Source organism: Sitophilus oryzae, unplaced genomic scaffold (assembly GCF_002938485.1).
Source record: "Sitophilus oryzae breed Bouriz unplaced genomic scaffold, Soryzae_2.0 scaffold_1840_pilon_pilon, whole genome shotgun sequence".
Taxonomy (NCBI): domain Eukaryota; kingdom Metazoa; phylum Arthropoda; class Insecta; order Coleoptera; family Curculionidae; genus Sitophilus; species Sitophilus oryzae.
Window position 1 is genome coordinate 270,902 of NW_022146547.1, and position 18,471 is coordinate 289,372.

At 30.3% G+C, this 18,471-nt stretch overlaps 3 protein-coding genes across 4 annotated transcripts in view; 2 read left to right on the forward strand and 1 right to left on the reverse strand.

Moving 5' to 3' along the window:
* Nucleotides 1–4,062, forward strand: part of LOC115883234 (protein goliath-like) — a 50,840-nt gene extending 46,778 nt beyond the window's left edge. Inside the window, exons 10-11 of the mRNA XM_030901571.1 lie at nt 1,517–1,666; nt 2,541–4,062. Coding sequence (XP_030757431.1) covers nt 1,517–1,666; nt 2,541–2,792 — 402 coding nt within the window. The 3' untranslated portion in view covers nt 2,793–4,062. The remainder of the gene's footprint in view (nt 1–1,516; nt 1,667–2,540) is intronic.
* Nucleotides 4,063–12,098: 8,036 nt separating this feature from the next.
* On the reverse strand, nt 12,099–16,547 carry LOC115883240. The gene is made up of 8 exons (XM_030901577.1): nt 16,525–16,547; nt 16,196–16,313; nt 15,833–16,043; nt 15,656–15,775; nt 15,476–15,605; nt 15,100–15,422; nt 13,759–13,946; nt 12,099–12,394 (listed from the first exon to the last, which is right to left on the reverse strand). Exons 2-8 carry the CDS (start codon nt 16,310–16,312, stop codon nt 12,209–12,211), a joined length of 1,275 nt encoding a protein of 424 aa, XP_030757437.1. The 5' UTR covers nt 16,313; nt 16,525–16,547; the 3' UTR covers nt 12,099–12,208.
* Nucleotides 16,548–16,913: 366 nt separating this feature from the next.
* LOC115883232 (rho GTPase-activating protein 26) overlaps nt 16,914–18,471 on the forward strand; it is a 55,135-nt gene continuing 53,577 nt past the window's right edge. For both annotated transcript variants that reach the window (XM_030901566.1, XM_030901567.1), the window contains exon 1: nt 16,914–17,196. In XM_030901566.1, the coding sequence (XP_030757426.1) occupies nt 17,013–17,196 (184 nt within the window). In that variant the 5' untranslated portion in view covers nt 16,914–17,012. The remainder of the gene's footprint in view (nt 17,197–18,471) is intronic.

The window sequence follows — 18,471 nt, forward strand, 5'->3', positions numbered from 1 at the left end:
CGAGATAAAATTTTACAAAAAAAATACTCTGCCATAAATTTTGACCCTAAATCAAATGGTGACACTGAAAATTATTTGCAAAAGCGGAAAGGGTAGTTTTTGTAAGGGTAAGGGGTTGTTTCGTGAATAACTTTTTTGAGGTTATTTTTTTTGCAACGTGGGTTCATTTTTTGAAAACTACATACCCTTTCCTACAAAAAAGGTATTCTTGTTGCACATCGCCCAGAGTGATGGATTTCGAGAAAATTGAAGGCAAAGAGTTTGCTCTGATAGGTTGCTAACTGGTTAATCAACATAAATTTATGAAAAGTTATGGCAGTTCAAAAGTAACCAAGTAGTTATTAAATAATTAATTGGAATATCAATATTTCATGATTTTTAAAACATCTTTTTGCTTTAAAAACAAAATAAACCAATTACCAAAATTCCTTATTAAAATAACGCATTCCTTAATTCATTCCTAGTAAATGTTCAAAGTGACCACCATTCATTTCAATGCAGACATATTTGCTCTTCTCCAAAATCTGCGTACCCTGTGGAATATCCTTGGTGTTGTCCGAATTTGATTGGAACAGTCAATAATGCGTTGCCGTAGTTGCTCTTCAGTATTAATCGGTACTGAGTAAACCATAGCTTTGTTACTTCGTTTTTTAATGCAATAAGATGTTTTAAAAATAATGAAATTTTGATTTTTCAATTAATTATTTGATAGCTAATTGGTTACTTTTGAACCGCCATAACTTTCATAAGTTTATGTTGATTAACCAGTTAGCAACCCATAAGAGCAAACTCTTTGCCTTCAATTTTCTCGAAAACCATCACTTTGGGCGATGTGCAACAAGAGTACCTTTTTTGTAGAAAAAAGTATGTAGTTTTCAAAAAATGAACCCACGTTGTAAAAAAAATAATCTCAAAAAAGTTATTCGCGAAACAACCCCCTATCCTTGCAAAATCTACCCTTTCCGCTTTTCCGAATAATTTTTCAGTATCACCATTTGATTTAGGGTCAAAATTTATGGCAGTGGATTTTTTTTCAAAATTTTATCTCGTTTTTTAGCCTACTATTTCAAAACAACCGTATTTTAAATTCTCCTTTTCGGTGCCCCTAGCTCCCTTAATATACATTTTCCGCCCTATACTTATAGGAACTTTTTTTACTATTTTTAGGAGTACTATCACCCCCCGATTTTTTTACACCATTTCAATGACACCCTGTATAAAACGTCAATTTTTACTGTGTATCATAAAATAATAAAATGTATGGCAATGTAAAAAAATTATGATACTATTTTGCGTTGTTTGTTACCAATGTGTATAATGTCAATATATTTTAATTTAAGCTAATATTGTGGCTAGACTACTATCATGGAATTTTTAATTGTATATCTCCTAGTTGTTTTAATATATATTTTGGCATCTAACAATAGGCTATTAACATTTTTTCTCTAGCAGATTGTATAAGACAAATAAACCAAACTCATTTGAAAAAATAATAAATTGTTATAACATGTTGTAGTTTACTGGAAGCCAAGAAAGTATACTTCAAATTGATGGAATCGCTGATCATATTATAGAAAATTCGAATGCTAGTCAACCTCTAAGTCCACGAGGAGGTGGTATAAGTCCAATGCCAGAAATAAGGGCCATTGTTATTACAAATCAACAGGTACTATTTTATTCAATAACCCATAAATAAATACCTTAGTTTTTTGCATCTGAGGGTGCTAGGTGAGGGTGTATTCCGTTGCTTACCTTGATTATGGTTTTATGTTCCGTTTCTATCGGTTTCCTGAAAGTTTTCTTATTACGGAACACCGTTCCTGAAAAAATCGGTTATAACTGTCACCAAACTAACCAGCACGAGAAGGCTAGTTTTTCTGGTTTTGTGACAGAAATCAAGCAAATATCGAGTGAAATTCTCATTTTATTTCTAAAATTTGTAATAATATTTTGTATTTACATCCAAAAGCAATGGAGGGTAGGCAGTAACGGTAAATTTCATTAACTAAGTAGAATTACTTTTAGGACCATTTAAACTTATCATGCAGCCATTGTTTCTTAAAGTCAGGAACATTTAAAGAAAACATGAAAAACAAGACAACAAGTAATGGTGAATATTTTGTAAGCTATAAAAACATAAATATTGATTAGATTTGTTTATTTATTATTGATCTGTTTTAATATTGGATCTGCAAATCTTCACTTGACCTGTCTAACGAGTTTAACAGTTTATTAATAAAGTACTTTTCAATATTAAACTCCCTTGAAAAGAAGAAGCAAACGTAAAAGCAGAGAACCTGAGAGGGTACCTACATTAAAAATGCATAAAAGATAAATTTTATAATAGAGGTATTGAAATTTAGAAAACGTCAACATTTGACGTTTCCAGTATTTTACCAAACCGTTCTCTATCAAACCGATGTTTTTCAGGAACCGTTCTTTACCGGTCTGGTTCGCCTGGTTTTGCAACGGAATACACACTGAGTGTATTAAAAAAAGAATAGGTGTTTACAATTATTGTCAAATTAAATATTTTCCAGAGACAGTGTCTGTTTGATAGCTCTGGCGATGAAGACAACAGTAGAGCGTCCACGCCAAACGAAATGACGCCCAGTTTGATGCCAAAGACTGATTTCCATCCGACCCGAATGACCGCAGTACCTCAGGCAGTACCTCAGCCGTCGACGTCACAGTCTCAAAAAGACGACGTATGCGTTACTTGCGGAGCCCCACGTGACCTACAGCAGCCCTCAACATCAAAAGCGGTCACGAGTCCAAAAACAAACCATTAGTCAAAATATGTTTTTTTATCGGTACGGTGTTAAATGAGTGCTTTAATATGAATTAAACGAACAGAAACTAATTAGTGTTAATTGCAACGAGGAAGAACACTTATAGACGCTCAGTATAGTTCGACCCTCGATGATATACAGGATGACCCAGAAATAAGTACAGATATTTTTAACTGGTAGTATATTTCGGCCCCACAAACACGCCCTTGAGGTTTTTTTTTGTGAAAAAAAATCTGAAAATATTATATTTTTCGGGATATTTTAAAAAACTTTTTAGTGCCACTTGTTTATTCACCTGAGATTTCTCTACGGTGTATCTAAACCTTGCAGTGTTGCCACCTCCTACATTATCCATATTCAAAGTGTTATTTGTATTCACTGTAATTTTAAATTTGTACACAAAAAATTACGAGTATTCTAATCATATCAGTGTCTATTACTAACAATTCTAGAAACAAACAACATTACAACAAATTATTTTTACGCATACCATACTTTTATATTAATTTTTTATCTACAGTTAAAAAAAAACTCTTAACATTGCCATATTACGAAGTACTTTTAATTAAAAAAAAAACATCCTGTTAAATATTTTGATTGTACAGTACGTTTGTCTGTTCTGTAGCTACGGGGTATCCGTGAGAGGGGAAACGATATTCTCCCGATGTTTTTCGTAAAAAATTAGATGACGCGTCCCATCAATAAAAATTCGACAAATTTGCAAGTAGCCAATAAAATGAGTGGGCGGAGCGATTTGCGGTGACGTACTCGTCAAGTCGACGTATAAAATGTAATGCTGTTTATTTAAATGTTTTTTGTCCGCATTCCTTTCATAGACACAGATCCAGCAGACGTACTTTACTTACCCTTTCAATGAGAACCAAACTGGGTAAAGTTATTCTTATAGGTTTACGAAATTCATGGTTATGCCGCAAAAAAACTAAAAAAAATTCCGCGAAAAAAATTCATAGGCGTGTTTCTGGGGTTGAACTATACTACCAGTTAAAATACTTGAACTTATTTCTGGGATACCCTGTATTATGATCTAGGAACACACATAATCGATTTCTAATTTTGACATTGACCGATATCCATAAATAAAATTACAACAAAAAATTACAATTACGCGAAATAATGTGTGAATGAAAATGTACAATATATGACGTAGCATTGAAAGATCGTTGATCAAACTATACTACAGTGTTGTTCATCGGAATGTGTTCCTTGTGAGGAATTGCAAAGTGATCTAGTATTTTTTTACCCCCCCCCCCAAAAAAGAAGTAAAATGGCGACCACCATGTGAAACATTGCTAGGCAATTTTTCACTGGAGTTTGGATAACGCTGACTTACTAGTCATTTAAACAAAACATTGTATAATAAGTTTTTACAAATTTCATTTTTATCGTATGTTTCCTTTGTTTTAACCTATATTATTTAAGAGAAATTCAAGACTTTGTAATTATAACTATAAGTAGGTGTATCTCAGTTCAAACAGATTTATATTTTATTTCTATAAAATTTCATTGTAATATAATTTCGATGTACTTATTTTTACTAAGATTTTATTAAAAAAAAATATCGTGTCGTGTAGCAGTACAAACATTTAACTTATTACGAAAAAAGCCAAAGCAATGGAGCGACTTTTTGTTATCACAAATTAATTTAATTTTGCTTGATCACCTTTTTTGCATTTTATATGTCAGTATATAGCCATTTTATATGTCAAGTAAATATATCTATATATTATTATACTCTACTGTAATATATGTACTCCAAGAGATACCGTATGATCGAAAAAAAACAGCGTACAGTTGGCTTGGAAATGACGATCGATGACATTCTCCATATAATTTTATACATAAAATGACAGCGATCTTCATTTCATAGCCATCGTCGACGCCGTTTTTTTTCGATCATACTATATTTAATGTTAGATACTTACATATAACTAGATACATTTTAAATTTACAGTCAATCAGAATTTATTGTAGTTTTTACCTGAAAATATACAGGGAGTCCAAGAAATAAGTGCTAGTATCTTAACTGGTAGTATATTTCGGCTTCAGAAACACGCCTATGAGGATTTTTTTGCGAAAAAATTTTTTGAAAATTTGGATTTTTTTTTAGTTTTAAGTTAAAAAACTTAATTTCTGGATAATATGACAACATAGGTAGTAGGTTAAATTTACATGAAAGAAAATCTAGAAAAGATCCGGTGGTTCCCAAAATTTTAGCAAAAAATATTTTTTGGAGATTTTCAAAGTAAAATAACTCGGTTATTTTTGTCTTATTTGAAAAACGCTAAAGAGAAAAAATGTTTCTTTTGATCAGATCTACCACCCTTAACTACTTGCACTTATTTCTGGGACACCCTGTATAAAAGAATTTTCCTATAATGAGCGGAACATATTTATGTGGTTTATTGCGTAACAAACTTGTAGCATAAATATTTTCTCGATTTATAGAAAAAATAAATTATTATTTTCTATCAATATAATTAATTTAACTCTCAATAAACTAAAATAATCAAAAATATAAATTCTGTTTTCCAGTTTTATATAAAAGCGTTGATTAAAAGAATTGTGACGATGCGCAACCTAATGGGCAAATTCGTGACAAGGCTGATTTGATTTCCACTTACGTGTCAAGTGCTGTACGGTGGAGCCACCAATCGTTCTGCGACCAGCGCATAAAATACTTATTTTCTCTAATTCGACCGGCGAAGACATATCGAAAAAAATCGTTTGAATGACGATTTACCATAATATTTTACATAATATGAAATAACATAATCCAAGTCAATTCTGAGGCCGTTCTTTGTTTAATTATTGTAATCGCAAAACATTTTCCGATGCACGTCATAAAGCCTATAAATCTGACTAAATGAAATTTTGCCAAAAATGTTTAAAGTTGTTGTATAATTTAAGATACCGAGCAGCTTTTCATTTTACTTTATAGAGCAAAGATTGTAAAAGATATTTTATTTAGATTAAAGCTGCAGCCCGGTGGCGTAGAGGTACAGGCTCTCGTCTACCAATCTCAAGGTAGTGGGTTCGAATCCAACACCCGGCATTGCATCAGCCGTCTATTTTTATTAAAATAAAAATAGTTTGGGTACCTAGGTCGACTCAGCCTTAAATGAGTACTTGGGATTCACAATCCTGAGGTAATAATAGGTGGTTGAAGCGTAGTGCTAGCCACATTACCTTCCTTGTATACCGAACGGCTCTAGTATGCACGCTATATACGGGAGCTATTATTATTATTATTAAAGCTGCAAAAATTAGTTTAAACCGAATTTTATTATCGCTATGTTGGTCACATTGCGCCGTGTTCAGCAATGTTGTCCTTTATTATTTGACAATAATTATCCTAGTGTCAGTCATTATTTTGTATAATATCGTGTTGTTAAATCTTTGTAATTCTCTTTTTTTGCCTATTTTCATAGTATTTTTTTAAAAATGCACTTTTAAGCACAAACAGTCCTTTTAAGAACTAAATTTTCGAGTTTTTTTATTGCATTTCTTGAAATTTGTGTGTTGAAAATATGCATTTAAACAATCGAAGCAAAGAGCTTGTAGCTTTCCTGTTTTTTTTTAACTATTTTGAACGAGAACGTGACAATAAAGGTCCTTTATTACCCTTGACTGCAGTCAGAAAAGTAAGTTTGATTGATAAGCACATACCACTTTCAAAGTTGGTTTTTATTAAATTCTGTGATTATTACTTTGTGCATTAATAGCACCTTCATACTTGTTATTACCACTTACGGCGTTGTAAGATGTACATCAATAAGTAAATAACCCATAATAACGCTTAAAATAATCTTCATAATGGACTAGTTTTTGCCAATATGTAATAAGTAAAATAAGCTATAAAACAGATAAATCAATTAAACACTAAAAGATTAGTTATTAAATTAAAAATAAAAGTAAAATTCTTAAAAAAATGATATAATAAATATGTTTGTCAATTTTAAATTAAGATTTATGTCATAAATCCATCACAATCTGGCAGCGCTGTCGCCATCGCTTGTCACTCAAAGTTGACCACGTGCATCGGAAATTCTTTTGCGATTACTCATATATAATATTATATTAAATTGTTTAATGATAAAAAATCCGTATTATTAACGTACTGTACCCAAAATCCGTAAATCTACGGATTAATCCGTAGTTCTGGCAATACTGTCTCTACTCGCTGTAAACGAACCATCAGCGCGCAGCAGCAGCGCAGAGCTAAACGAAATCTCGGGCATGTTTTATGCCACGAAATCGCCCATAACGTTGCGCATCTTCTTATTTCTTCAATCGACGATAATAGTTTTTTTTTAATCAAAAAATAATAGTTAACCTTGTAAGTATTGTGATATACATATTATAGATTAATAGTGATTTTGAAAATAGGGGTGCTTAAAACTATACTTAATCTAGCAGTTAGTGTTAGTATTTTCTTGTTCTCGATATTTTCTATCTAGTAATAAGCCAGTAAGCGAGGGTTTTAGGGTCCGAATTCTGAACACCTGAGCCTGTACCGATTGACGTGAAAAATAAATCACCCATTTTAATTACAAAAATCAATAAAGGGATGAATTCTAAGCAAAAAATGTTCTATAACATTTTTTCAGAAAATTAATATTTTCCTAGTTTTTTAGGATCGAATATGTTTTCTGTCATTTTTTATAAATAACTCGAAAACCTGGCGGTTTATCGCCAAACTCGTATAAATCAAAAATGAAGCTAGGTGTAATAATAGCCGAGTTATCACTCTGTAAAGGTGATTTTTTATTTTTCGAAAACTAAATTGCAACATTTTACCGTAAAATAATGGCGAAACAACACATTTTTCGAAGAAAATGAATATTTAAAGTGCTGAAAGGCCTTTTAAATGCTTTTTTAAAAAAGTTCGCAACTCAAAAATTCGCGGAGTTATGATAAAAATAGAATGGAACCTAAGTTTTCCTGAAAAAAATCAATAACAAAATCTATGACCAAAATTATAAAAATAAAAACTAAGCGTAATACATGTTCAGTTGGCTATATTTAGATAATAACAATGGGCTCTGCAAGTTCGAGCAAGAATGCCTAAATTTGAAAAAAAGTTGTAAATAATGAAAATATTTTACTTTTATTTTTTAAAAAATTTTAATTTTTTTGACATATCTCAAAAACTAAGCAAGATACGTAAAAAATGTAACAAAGTAAAATTGAAGATCTTTTGCGCTCTTTCAATTTTTCTGTAGATCTCTTTATTTCGTAGATATTACGTTTTTCAGTTTGACTTGCGTGTGAGGACCCTTCTTTGAGCGCTTAAAACCCAAAAATCTCGTAAAAATGAAGAGTTCAGGACTGTTCAACTATAGAGGCTAATTTGTAGCTCGTGTAATTTCCTACAAATTGATAGTTTTTACTTTTATGATTCTAGTCATATATTTTGTTGTTAATTTTTTTTCCGAAAAAATGAGGTGACGATTTTACTTTTATCATAACTCCGCGAGTTTTTGAGCTACGAACTTAAAAAGACCTTTTAAAAAAGCATGTAAGAGGTCTTTTCAAGCACGTTAAAAACGGTCATATTCATTTTCTTCGAAAAATGTGTTCTTTCGCCATTATTTTACGGTAATAGCGTTGCAATTTAGTTTTCGAAAAATAAAAAAATCACCTTTACAGAGTGATAACTCGGATATTATTACACCTACGGTAATCAGCAAAAAATGAATCATTTAGTAATTCCAAAAGCTTCATTTTGGTTTATGAGTTTCGCGATATCAAAAATAATATATCAACATATTCAATCCTAAATAAAAATCAACATAAATAAAAATCACAACCAAACCAAACATATTCAATCCTAAATAAAAATCAACATAAATAAAAATCAACATATTCAATCCTAAATAACTCGGAAAATATTCATTTTCTGAAAAAATGTTATAGAATATTTTTTGCTTAGAATTCATCCCTTTATTGATTTTTGCAATTAAAATTGGTGATTTATTTTTCACCCCCGAGAAGGGGTGACACTCACCCCCAGGGTGAAAGCACACATCGCTACTATGTAACTTTTGTTTCTTACATATATTATCTATTCACTGTTAAAATGTCACATCAATCGGTGCGGGTGTCAAGAATTCGGAAGTAATACCCTATTCTTATCCTTGCTTACTGGCCAATAAGAACGTTTAACGTTGTTTTACGATCGCACACTGTATATTTGCCTTATTTTTAATTGTTAGTTAACTAAAAGTGCCTTACAATTGGTTGTTTTAAGAAGCAAAGTGTTATCTTCCATTTATTTGTAAAAATTGTTAAAAAAATGAGGTTTACTCAGTTGACCACTTTAGTTATGTTTAAAAGTTCAATATGTCTATTATTAAAATATTGTATTAAGCTGTATATAGTTAATGCTATTTTAAATTGACTGATTTAAAATAAACACGATTTTCGAACATATTGGCTTTAGTTTGTACCTTTAAAAAAAAGACTAAGGAAGGAGTATATTAGTGGGATCCTTGACAGTTCTGGTTGACAGTTCATTTGAAATTTTGTGGATTTGTCAGTCTTTAGTCTTTACTGAGCTTATGTCATTTATTATTTATTCTACTACTGATAGTGGTTTAAAAGTAGTAAGTCTAGAAGGAAATTGTGGCAGAATTTAAATTAACAGTGACACTATTGTGATTTATCGAAAAAGACTGTAAAATAATTGGTTGTGTAGCGTGCGGTAGAGTTCGGTTAAAAATCGAGGGAAATAATGGAATAACTTTTCGCTAGTAAGTGACTATATAATATACATACATGTAGAAAACCGATCATTTATGAAATTCACTTAAAATTAAATATTTATATATTTTTTTCTTGCATTTTTGCTTCTATTTACTACTTGTCAAAGATTAGACGTCAAAGAATTTAGATAAGCGAATTTGACTTACCTGCTTCAGTAGCGTATCGGATGTTTGTGTTAATAAATAATTATTATTAACGGAAAATAAATTTCTTGCAGTCTTTAGGTATATTATAATAAATTATAATATATTAACTATACATTTCAAGATTAATGTCTATATTTCCATTACAAAAAAATAATACAAAAAATCGGCTGAACATGTCGTTTTAAATTTTAGAAATTAATAGAAAAACAACCTGGTATTTATAACTACTAAACGTTTCCTAAGATATACATTTAGATATAAAAGACATATAAAAACTGACAAGAATTATAAAAAAAACAGTTGAGCAAACAACAAATGATTAATAATATTATTATTATTAATATTTAATAAAATTAACTAATATTTAAAGTAACTTTGTTGTATACATTTATACTGAAAAGAAAGTTTCTTACAATAAGACTTTAATTCACAGATAAGAAAATAGAGTAGTGGTCTTAAATCTACGAACATTAGTTGCGTTCATTAGATAGCTTTAACTTATTGTATTATCAAAAAAAAAAAACAGCGTCAAAGACGGCTATGGAATGACAATCGATAATAATTAATCATTTTTAAACACAAGTTTTATGTCAATTTTTAGTAAATGACTTGAGAGATAGTAAAGATTGATTTCGCCAAAATTATAATAGATTTCCCAGACGTTTATGACGCCGTTTTTTTTTCGATCATACGGTACTTGTATTTAGACGCTCGTCTTTTCCAATTAACAATTAATTTGAATATAAATTCTATGCTAGAGAAAAGCTAGAATAAAAAAAATAATAATAAAACGAAGAATTTATGATATAATATTATGAAGATACAAAATTTTAAAATTGTTAAATTTCTACCGCTAAACGAACTTTTTTCAGTAATTAATGAAAAAAAACTGAAAAGTCTCTAACAAGAGAGCATTTTTGGACGCAGAAAATTCAAGGTCCTTACAAAATTCAATAAGCATAGTTTATCTGTAAAAGCAAAAAAACGATTGTATGTATCAACAATCTATTGTAATGAATAGATATTTCAGCTGAATTTTACTTAGTTTTACAGTACCAACATTTTCATGTTGGTAATACAGGGTGTCCTAGAAATAAGGGCAAGTACAGAAACACGCACATGAGTTTTGTATTGCTTGGTATTTGGGGCTGATTATCGATTGCTCTCAAAATTTTGCCATTATTTTTTTAAATTTTCAATGTTAAATAACTCGGTTATTATCAATTTATTTTGAAAATTGTAAAGAGAAAATATGTTTTTTTGGCCAGATCTACCACCCCTTAGAATACTTGCACTTATTACTGGGACACCCTGTATAATATAACACTTTGCTGTGACACTTATGTTGTGATACCTAATACATCGCAAATAATGTAGTAATAGCTATTTTTTTAAGTAGCACAAAAAATGGTAACAAATGTTCGTAAATTTATTAAATTTCACTAAGACATACTTAGTGTTATAATTTTAATAAAAAAATGAAACTGAGGCTAGAATAGTATATTCCAATATGTTATTTCTTTATATTGTTTACGAAAAATAAACAGAAGGTTATACATGTCTTATAATAACATATAAGAAAATTAACATATTTTATACATAACAAAATATTGTTACATAACTGATTGCCTCCATTTCCTATCCTTTTCTATATATAAATAGTATATAAAAACAGCAAGTGATTCCTTACATTTCATAATTATAAATTTTACGTTCTACGTATATTATGATACAAATATCCAATAAATAAAATAATTTTTGCGCAATTTCAGCTCTACCTTCGCTCTGCACAGCTAAAAATACTCTAAAAAAATCTGCATATCACAGATTGTGAATTATTAATAAAATAAATGTTAAATCTAACCACTTAAAAACAATTAAGAACACGTGTTCATACTGTTCATTAATTTAATTAATAAAAATATTCATTTGATGTTTTTAAATGTAATCATCTACATTCACCGGGTTTCTTTTTTTAAAGCGAATATTCTCTTTTGGCTTAAAAATTGTTTAGGTGGCTCCTTAAAGTTAATTTAAATTGAATTTATAATTCACTCATACAATCATACAATCAGATGAAGAAAAAACGCAACGGAAAAAATTTCGTCAAATTTAAAGCATTTTTTTAACAAACTGTATATAAATATATCTACTTTAATTGGTAAACTCAGTTTTTTTTAAACTTTTGTATTTGGCTTATTATACAGCGTTAATAGAAAGATGTTTTTAAAACAAACCAAACTTTAAAACACTCTGAGCAATAATTTCGTGAGTAAATTTTTCTAAAACATTATTTTTTAGTCAGAACCATGACTCCTGAGCATTTTGTTTTTTGGCTCATATCAATACATGCCTTGGTTAATTTTTAAGAGCGAAATGAACTTGCCACCAACAATTTGCAATTTTTTTTTCAAATATGACTAAAAATTATTCCGTTGCATCATTTTTTTTTGCATCTGAACGTATGAAATAAATACCTACTTATCAATAAATACTTGGTATAAAGCCTGAGACTTCGTGCACGGTAAATTTTGAGCATATATAAAATTTCCTCTCTTTTTCATTCTCTTTGGCTTGGATCACGATTATGGGATGCTTACATATAACTTGCCTGTGGTTGTAGTACTTCAAATCAAAGTTTTTCCAGTTGGAAATGTGATAATAGTAGAGCTGAAAATAGTTATTTGTAGTACTAGTGTATTATCTTACATGTAAGTCACGCTGGGAAATGTTTACCTAATTTTCTCAAGTGACTTATATGTTATAACACGCGAGTGCCATACAAAATTTTATCCAACAGCATCCAATAATTGATTTAAAAAGATCTACCAGTTCTACTTTCATTGTTGCGAATTAATAAATTATCAGGGTGCGTTTATGTTACTATGCAATATAGATGTGCGTTTTGTTTTTTTTGTAAATAATAAATAGCACTGCTTTGTAGCACTGACATTAAGACGTCATTTAGATAAACCGTGATTTTTTAACGATAAAATAGTGAATTATCAACCAGCAAGTCAGATTTTAAAGAAAAATGATTCAGGAAGATCTTCCGCAAGAAATTATTAACCAGGCGGCTACAGCACAAATACTGCCAGAAAAGTCTCGCGGCGTATATGATAGGGAATTCAAGGCGTTGTTTTGCTTGCTTACTTCTTTGAACTACATATAGAAGAAATTTGTTCTATTATCCTTATCTTCATTTTTATTTAATGTTAATTTCAATAAATAATTGAATTAGTAATTTATGAATAATTTATAATTTATGTTGACAGTACTTCCATAATCTGGAATAGACAGCTGAATTCCGTCCTCAATTATATCAATTCACAAAATGACACGCCAGAAGAAAAGTGGTAAGGACAGTCTACAGCTTAAAAAAAATCGCCTGATTTAAATGAAATATGGTATGTCGATAGATTGGACCAAGTCCAGCTTGACCGTGTACGATACGTGTCACTGTGACAGTTAGTTTAAACGTAAGAAACGTCAATAGTTGATGTCGCCCGATCGCGACTAAATTGGGTGGGTAGGCTATGTGAGCGACGATGCACACGGTCCCATCCTGCAAAATGGGATACCAGTGATACCACGTTTCGTTTACATCTTCGTCAGGGTGGGACTAAGCATTTGATATTGACGGAAAATGTGGATCGATTTCAGCATAATTGGAAACGGGCTACAGGATGACGCCCTCGACGTTTCGAACCGATGCCTCTAAATGGACAAAATCATCAGAATTTTTCTTAATTATGGGTCGATTGGAACCAAACTCGGCACGTGGATAGAGGTACCCGAATGGAGTCCTCAGACGGACAAATTTTGTGAAAGTGAATGAAATTATTTATTAATTTTAAATTTATTACTTTTTCAATATTTCAAACTCTGAACTGATTTTTTTTTTCAAACATGTCCTTCAAATCCTCCAATTCAATAGCTGTTAATAGAAGTTTCACTTCAAATATATGCACTTAGTGCACATACAATTTTTTTTATTGTAAAAGGGGATCTAAATACATATTCTCCAAACTTACACTTCCAGAGTCAGTTCCTATAAGTAATGTGTTCCCATACAAAAAAATACACGTAATATTGCTTCTGAATATTTCCCACATATTAAACAATTTCTTACTGTGTCTCTTGTACTTATCAATAATTATTATTTCTACGTAGTCTTCAATAATATCAGGTTGAGACGTTTTATCTGAACCGTTATTTTTATCTAAAAAAATATGAAATGCAATGAAAACTATTCAACTTAGATAAATATATAACATTATACCGAATGGGTCTCAATGTGGCTCACCCCCTATAACTTTTTTATTTTTTCAGATAAATAAACGAGATTTGGTATGTTAGTATATGACATAAATTAGGATTGATTGGTGTATTCAATTGTTTTTGGTCACTTCCTGTTTCACCGGAAATGACTACAACTTTTGATTTTTAAATGGCACCCTCGGTATTTTTTTACTTTATTCGATTCTGAATAGCATGATATATTATATGTCAACTTATGACATTCTCGCTTATAAAAAATTGTATTTTAAAATTCAATCTAGAGTGCCATGGCTATGCTAAAAACACTAATTCTTCATCAAGGAGCCTTGGAAAAATAGATTTGATCGTCTAATGTTTTTAGTGTCTTGTCCTGGCCAGTTAGAAAATGCTCAAATCGTATTTTAATCATATCTCAATTTTTTCAAATGGAATGAGGGTGGCTCATTAGCATATTTGGAAAAAGCATTTTTTTACGAATAATTTGATACCACACACTTGGTATTTCAAATCAAATTTTCGTTACGAACCCCAAGTTATAATTTCAAATAAACTATATGCGACAATGTCAAAAGTTGACATATCATATGTCAATCTCATTCTATTCAGGGTGACATTTTCTATCGAATAAAGTAAAAAAATACCGGGGATGCCATTTAAAAATCAAAAGTTGTAGTCATTTCCGGTGAAACCGGAAGTGACCGAAAACAATTGAATACGTCAATCAATCCTAATTTATGTCATATACTAACATACCAAATCTCGTTTTTTTAACTAAAAAAATAAAAGAAGTTATAGGGGTGAGCCACTTTTGAGACGCACCCGGTATATAAAAAGTGGAATTTTCCGCAGAATCTAAAAATAAAATACAAAATAGGGTGTTGCATTTAAAAAACATATCTTATATTCGCCACACTTTATTGAGGCACCCTGTATACTCTATAGTAATTTTAAAATGTGTACCTTAACTGCCCCTATAACTTTTATATTTAATGTTTTATGCTAAACCTCGAAACAAATGAGATAATGGACTTTACTCTGTTGTTGACTCACCCTGTACAAGTAAACAAAATGTAAGAGTAGACCATAATACTTACAAACACTAATTATAACATTGTCCCTTAGAATCTGAGTTGTAGAACTATCAATAATTAGAGGAGCATAGAACTTAATATCTGTAATTCTTTGCATCTGTTCCATGGGTGTGATGTTAGGATTTTCATAAACTAGAGATTCTAGAATACTGTTTATTAAAAACGTGCATTTGCCGTTCCACATTTTATAACAAGTAATACACCCTGGAGAGTATATTCTTGTAAACCAAATCTCCTGAATTTCTCGTCTATCGTAATGATTGGTTATTTTAATTATCGTCATTCTCCCGCCAACTTTTTCATAGCAAATGTAATTGTTATAAACGCTAAAGAGAACGATCTTTAAACGTTAGTTTTCTAAAATATTCAATATTGTTACCTATGTGATATAATATCCAAAATATCAAATTGATAATTACGGATACCGTTAAATGCTACTATTGAGATTCCCTTTGGGTATGCAACAACCAAACACAGATCCAAATTATTTATATCATTATAATCGTTATCTAAAAAAATTTATGATAAAACAACTAAAGCATCTGACCGAGCAACTTACAATCTATAAACGTTAATTTTGTCAACTTAACTGCAACTATTCGATGTTCAAAAACTGGAGCCCAATGTTTGGTAAATATTCTTAGTCTTCCATCTTCTGAGCCAACGGCAATATGATCACCTAAATATAGATATGTATACGTTTGAATTTATTCTTTTAAAGTATATAACTTCATACTTGATACAGCTATACTGGAGATTTTTTGAAATTGCACTGGAGACAGTATGGGATTTAATATAGTAACATCTTCTATGGTTTCCCACGATGACCAATTAATATACATATAAAGCCACTTTTCTTTACCATACGCCTCATATTTAGGCAAATATTCAACCAGTTCTTCGGGATTTATTTCTTCTCTACAACACCACTCCCAAAGCCTTGTTTTCTGAAATAAACTTAATTTTCAATACATCTTTCTCCTCAGTGCAAGATAATTTGATCTTTATGAATATAAATAAGAGAAAAATTCAGGTGCATTTATTGGGACTGACGGAATTCATATTTACAGTCCAAATACTCATAAAAAATTCTCTATACCTCAGTTAAATAATCAATCGTGTCCCGTAGGCTCTTGCACGATTTTCTGGCAGTCAACAAAGTCTTTCCATCACATTTTAAAAGAATATGTTCTAGAATCTCCAAAGGGAATATCATTCTAACAAAAAATAGAATAAGTATTAAAAATTGAACAGGTCAAAATTATTTATTGCTGAACGTTTCACACAAAAGTATATTTAGAACAAAAACGCAACATCATGAACCATTTATATTTTCGTTCGGGAACTGCTTTTTATTTTATTTCCGTTTTCCACACAAAGCTTTCCCGACAATTGATAAATCTCCAATTTATTTTTAATTCTGTTTACCTTGAAATTTTCAACACACAAATAAAAACAACAGACAGCTGTTTTCTGTCAACCGCCGTTCGTAATAAGTACTCTATGGTGTATAATTCAGTTTTTTGCTGTGGTGTAGACACCACAGATTGTCATATATCATATATAATAAATAAAACATTTTCGAGATCCAGTCAAAAATCAACAATAACTAATAGGCCTGTAATAATTAAGTAATAATTTTCGATAAGTATAATTAATTATTTAATCAACTTGTTTTTTGATTACCTTGTTATTTTTATTTCAATGCCTGTGATCATATATTTTGATATTTTGATATATGATATGTAATTTTTCACTGCGCATGCGTATAGCTTGCGTCAAGAATCTACAGGTTGTCAATTTTTTATTTTTTTTTCAGTTCATAAATTTTCTTCGTTCGGTTGAGATATCGTCGAATTTTCAGAAAATGTAAACTCGTTCAGAAAATTATTATCAGTGATTTTAGTGATTGTTTAATGGGCAAAAATTATAAAACAACAATGGGAGTAGTGTTGCCTCCTTTGGAATTTACTGAGTGCCTCAGTGATAGTCCTTACTTTAGAGAAAATCTTCATAAACATGAGAGAGAACTCGAGAAGACAAACCAACAGATCAAGAGGATCATTAAGGAAGTAAAGGATCTTTTGGCAGCGGCAAAACGTAAGTTGTCATGTTTGAATTACGGGCACAAAATACAATGTAAAATGCGATTTGTGAAATGAAAAACATGTACTCAAAACCTTGACGTATCATTTTTTAAATGTTGTTTTAATGCTATTTCATTTTTCGATGTCAAAGGCACATTTAACTAGGTGATACAAGGTTGTTTTTTATGCGCTTCTATTCATTGCACTTATCAGCTAACTACAAGTATTTGAATGGTTCAAGGATTGTTATTAACTAGGTTTACCTACTATTATCCAAATTTAGACTCAATTTTTTCTTATAATTTTTTTTTCCAAAACAGAATGCTAATTTTAATCTAAAACAATCTGTACGATTATAGATATTGTTAATACCTATAATGTAAAAAATGCCCAATATGTAATTCTATATGTAAAGAAGGGTGTATTTTGTAATTTTACCTTTGTATTATTAATTGGTGTTTGCAAAATAATTTCGAAATTTTCACTTTATTTCAATTTCCTACCTATTTAATTAAATATAAGTTCTTATTATATCTTATCAAGCCACATTAGGTTTTTAAATTAATTGACAATTGGCCTCTCCGTTGGCCTTTTCAACATCATAACATGCTAATATCAAAGTTTACAGAATAAAATATAATATCTACATACTTACCTACTTACAATGTGATCAAAAAATTAATCTGTCAGAATCAAAATATACTTTAGGAAGAAGAAAATGAATGAAAGAAAAAAAGAAAAGAAAGGAAATTTAGTCCAAACATAAGGAATATTTTGTTGATGTTTGACTATCAAAATCTTCAAAATAAAGAAGTTGTCTAAAAATGTGCTACAATACGGATATAGTATAATCTCTTATCTTTAATTTCCTTTTTCATTTGTGTAAAAATACCTAGCCAGTTTTACATAAAACGTTAAATGCCGAACGCTTATTTAGCTTCTTTTTCGGACTAGTGCTAGTGAAATGGACTCAAGCTACTTAACTAAAGATTTTTCTGTTAGAAGAAACCATATATTTAATTCTTTACATAATTATTTTCTTTAGAGTTTATTCTACAAATTACCGGCACTAAATTAAATACCTAGGTAAGTTTTTTTTGATATACAAAAAGGAAGTTCTGTTAACAACAGAGAAAGTTTTAACCGCCCTACTATTGTTGTAACATTATAGGACATCAACAACACCATGACTTTATACGATGCGTATTATTGTAGCAACGATATCAGACATTAAAACGGTCAACGCTTAAAATTCACCGAGTGTACATCGTGATCCTAATAAGTCACT

Excerpts from the sequence above, each read along its gene's own strand:
- LOC115883240 (XM_030901577.1), bottom strand. The coding sequence starts at position 16,312 with ATGATATTCCCTTTGGAGATTCTAGAACATATTCTTTTAAAATGTGAT. Across the intron at positions 15,606-15,655 it reads AAAATTAACGTTTATAGATT|ATAACGATTATAATGATATA; the intron begins GTAAGTTGCTCG and ends AAATTTTTTTAG. Across the intron at positions 15,423-15,475 it reads TTGGATATTATATCACATAG|CGTTTATAACAATTACATTT; the intron begins GTAACAATATTG and ends CGTTCTCTTTAG.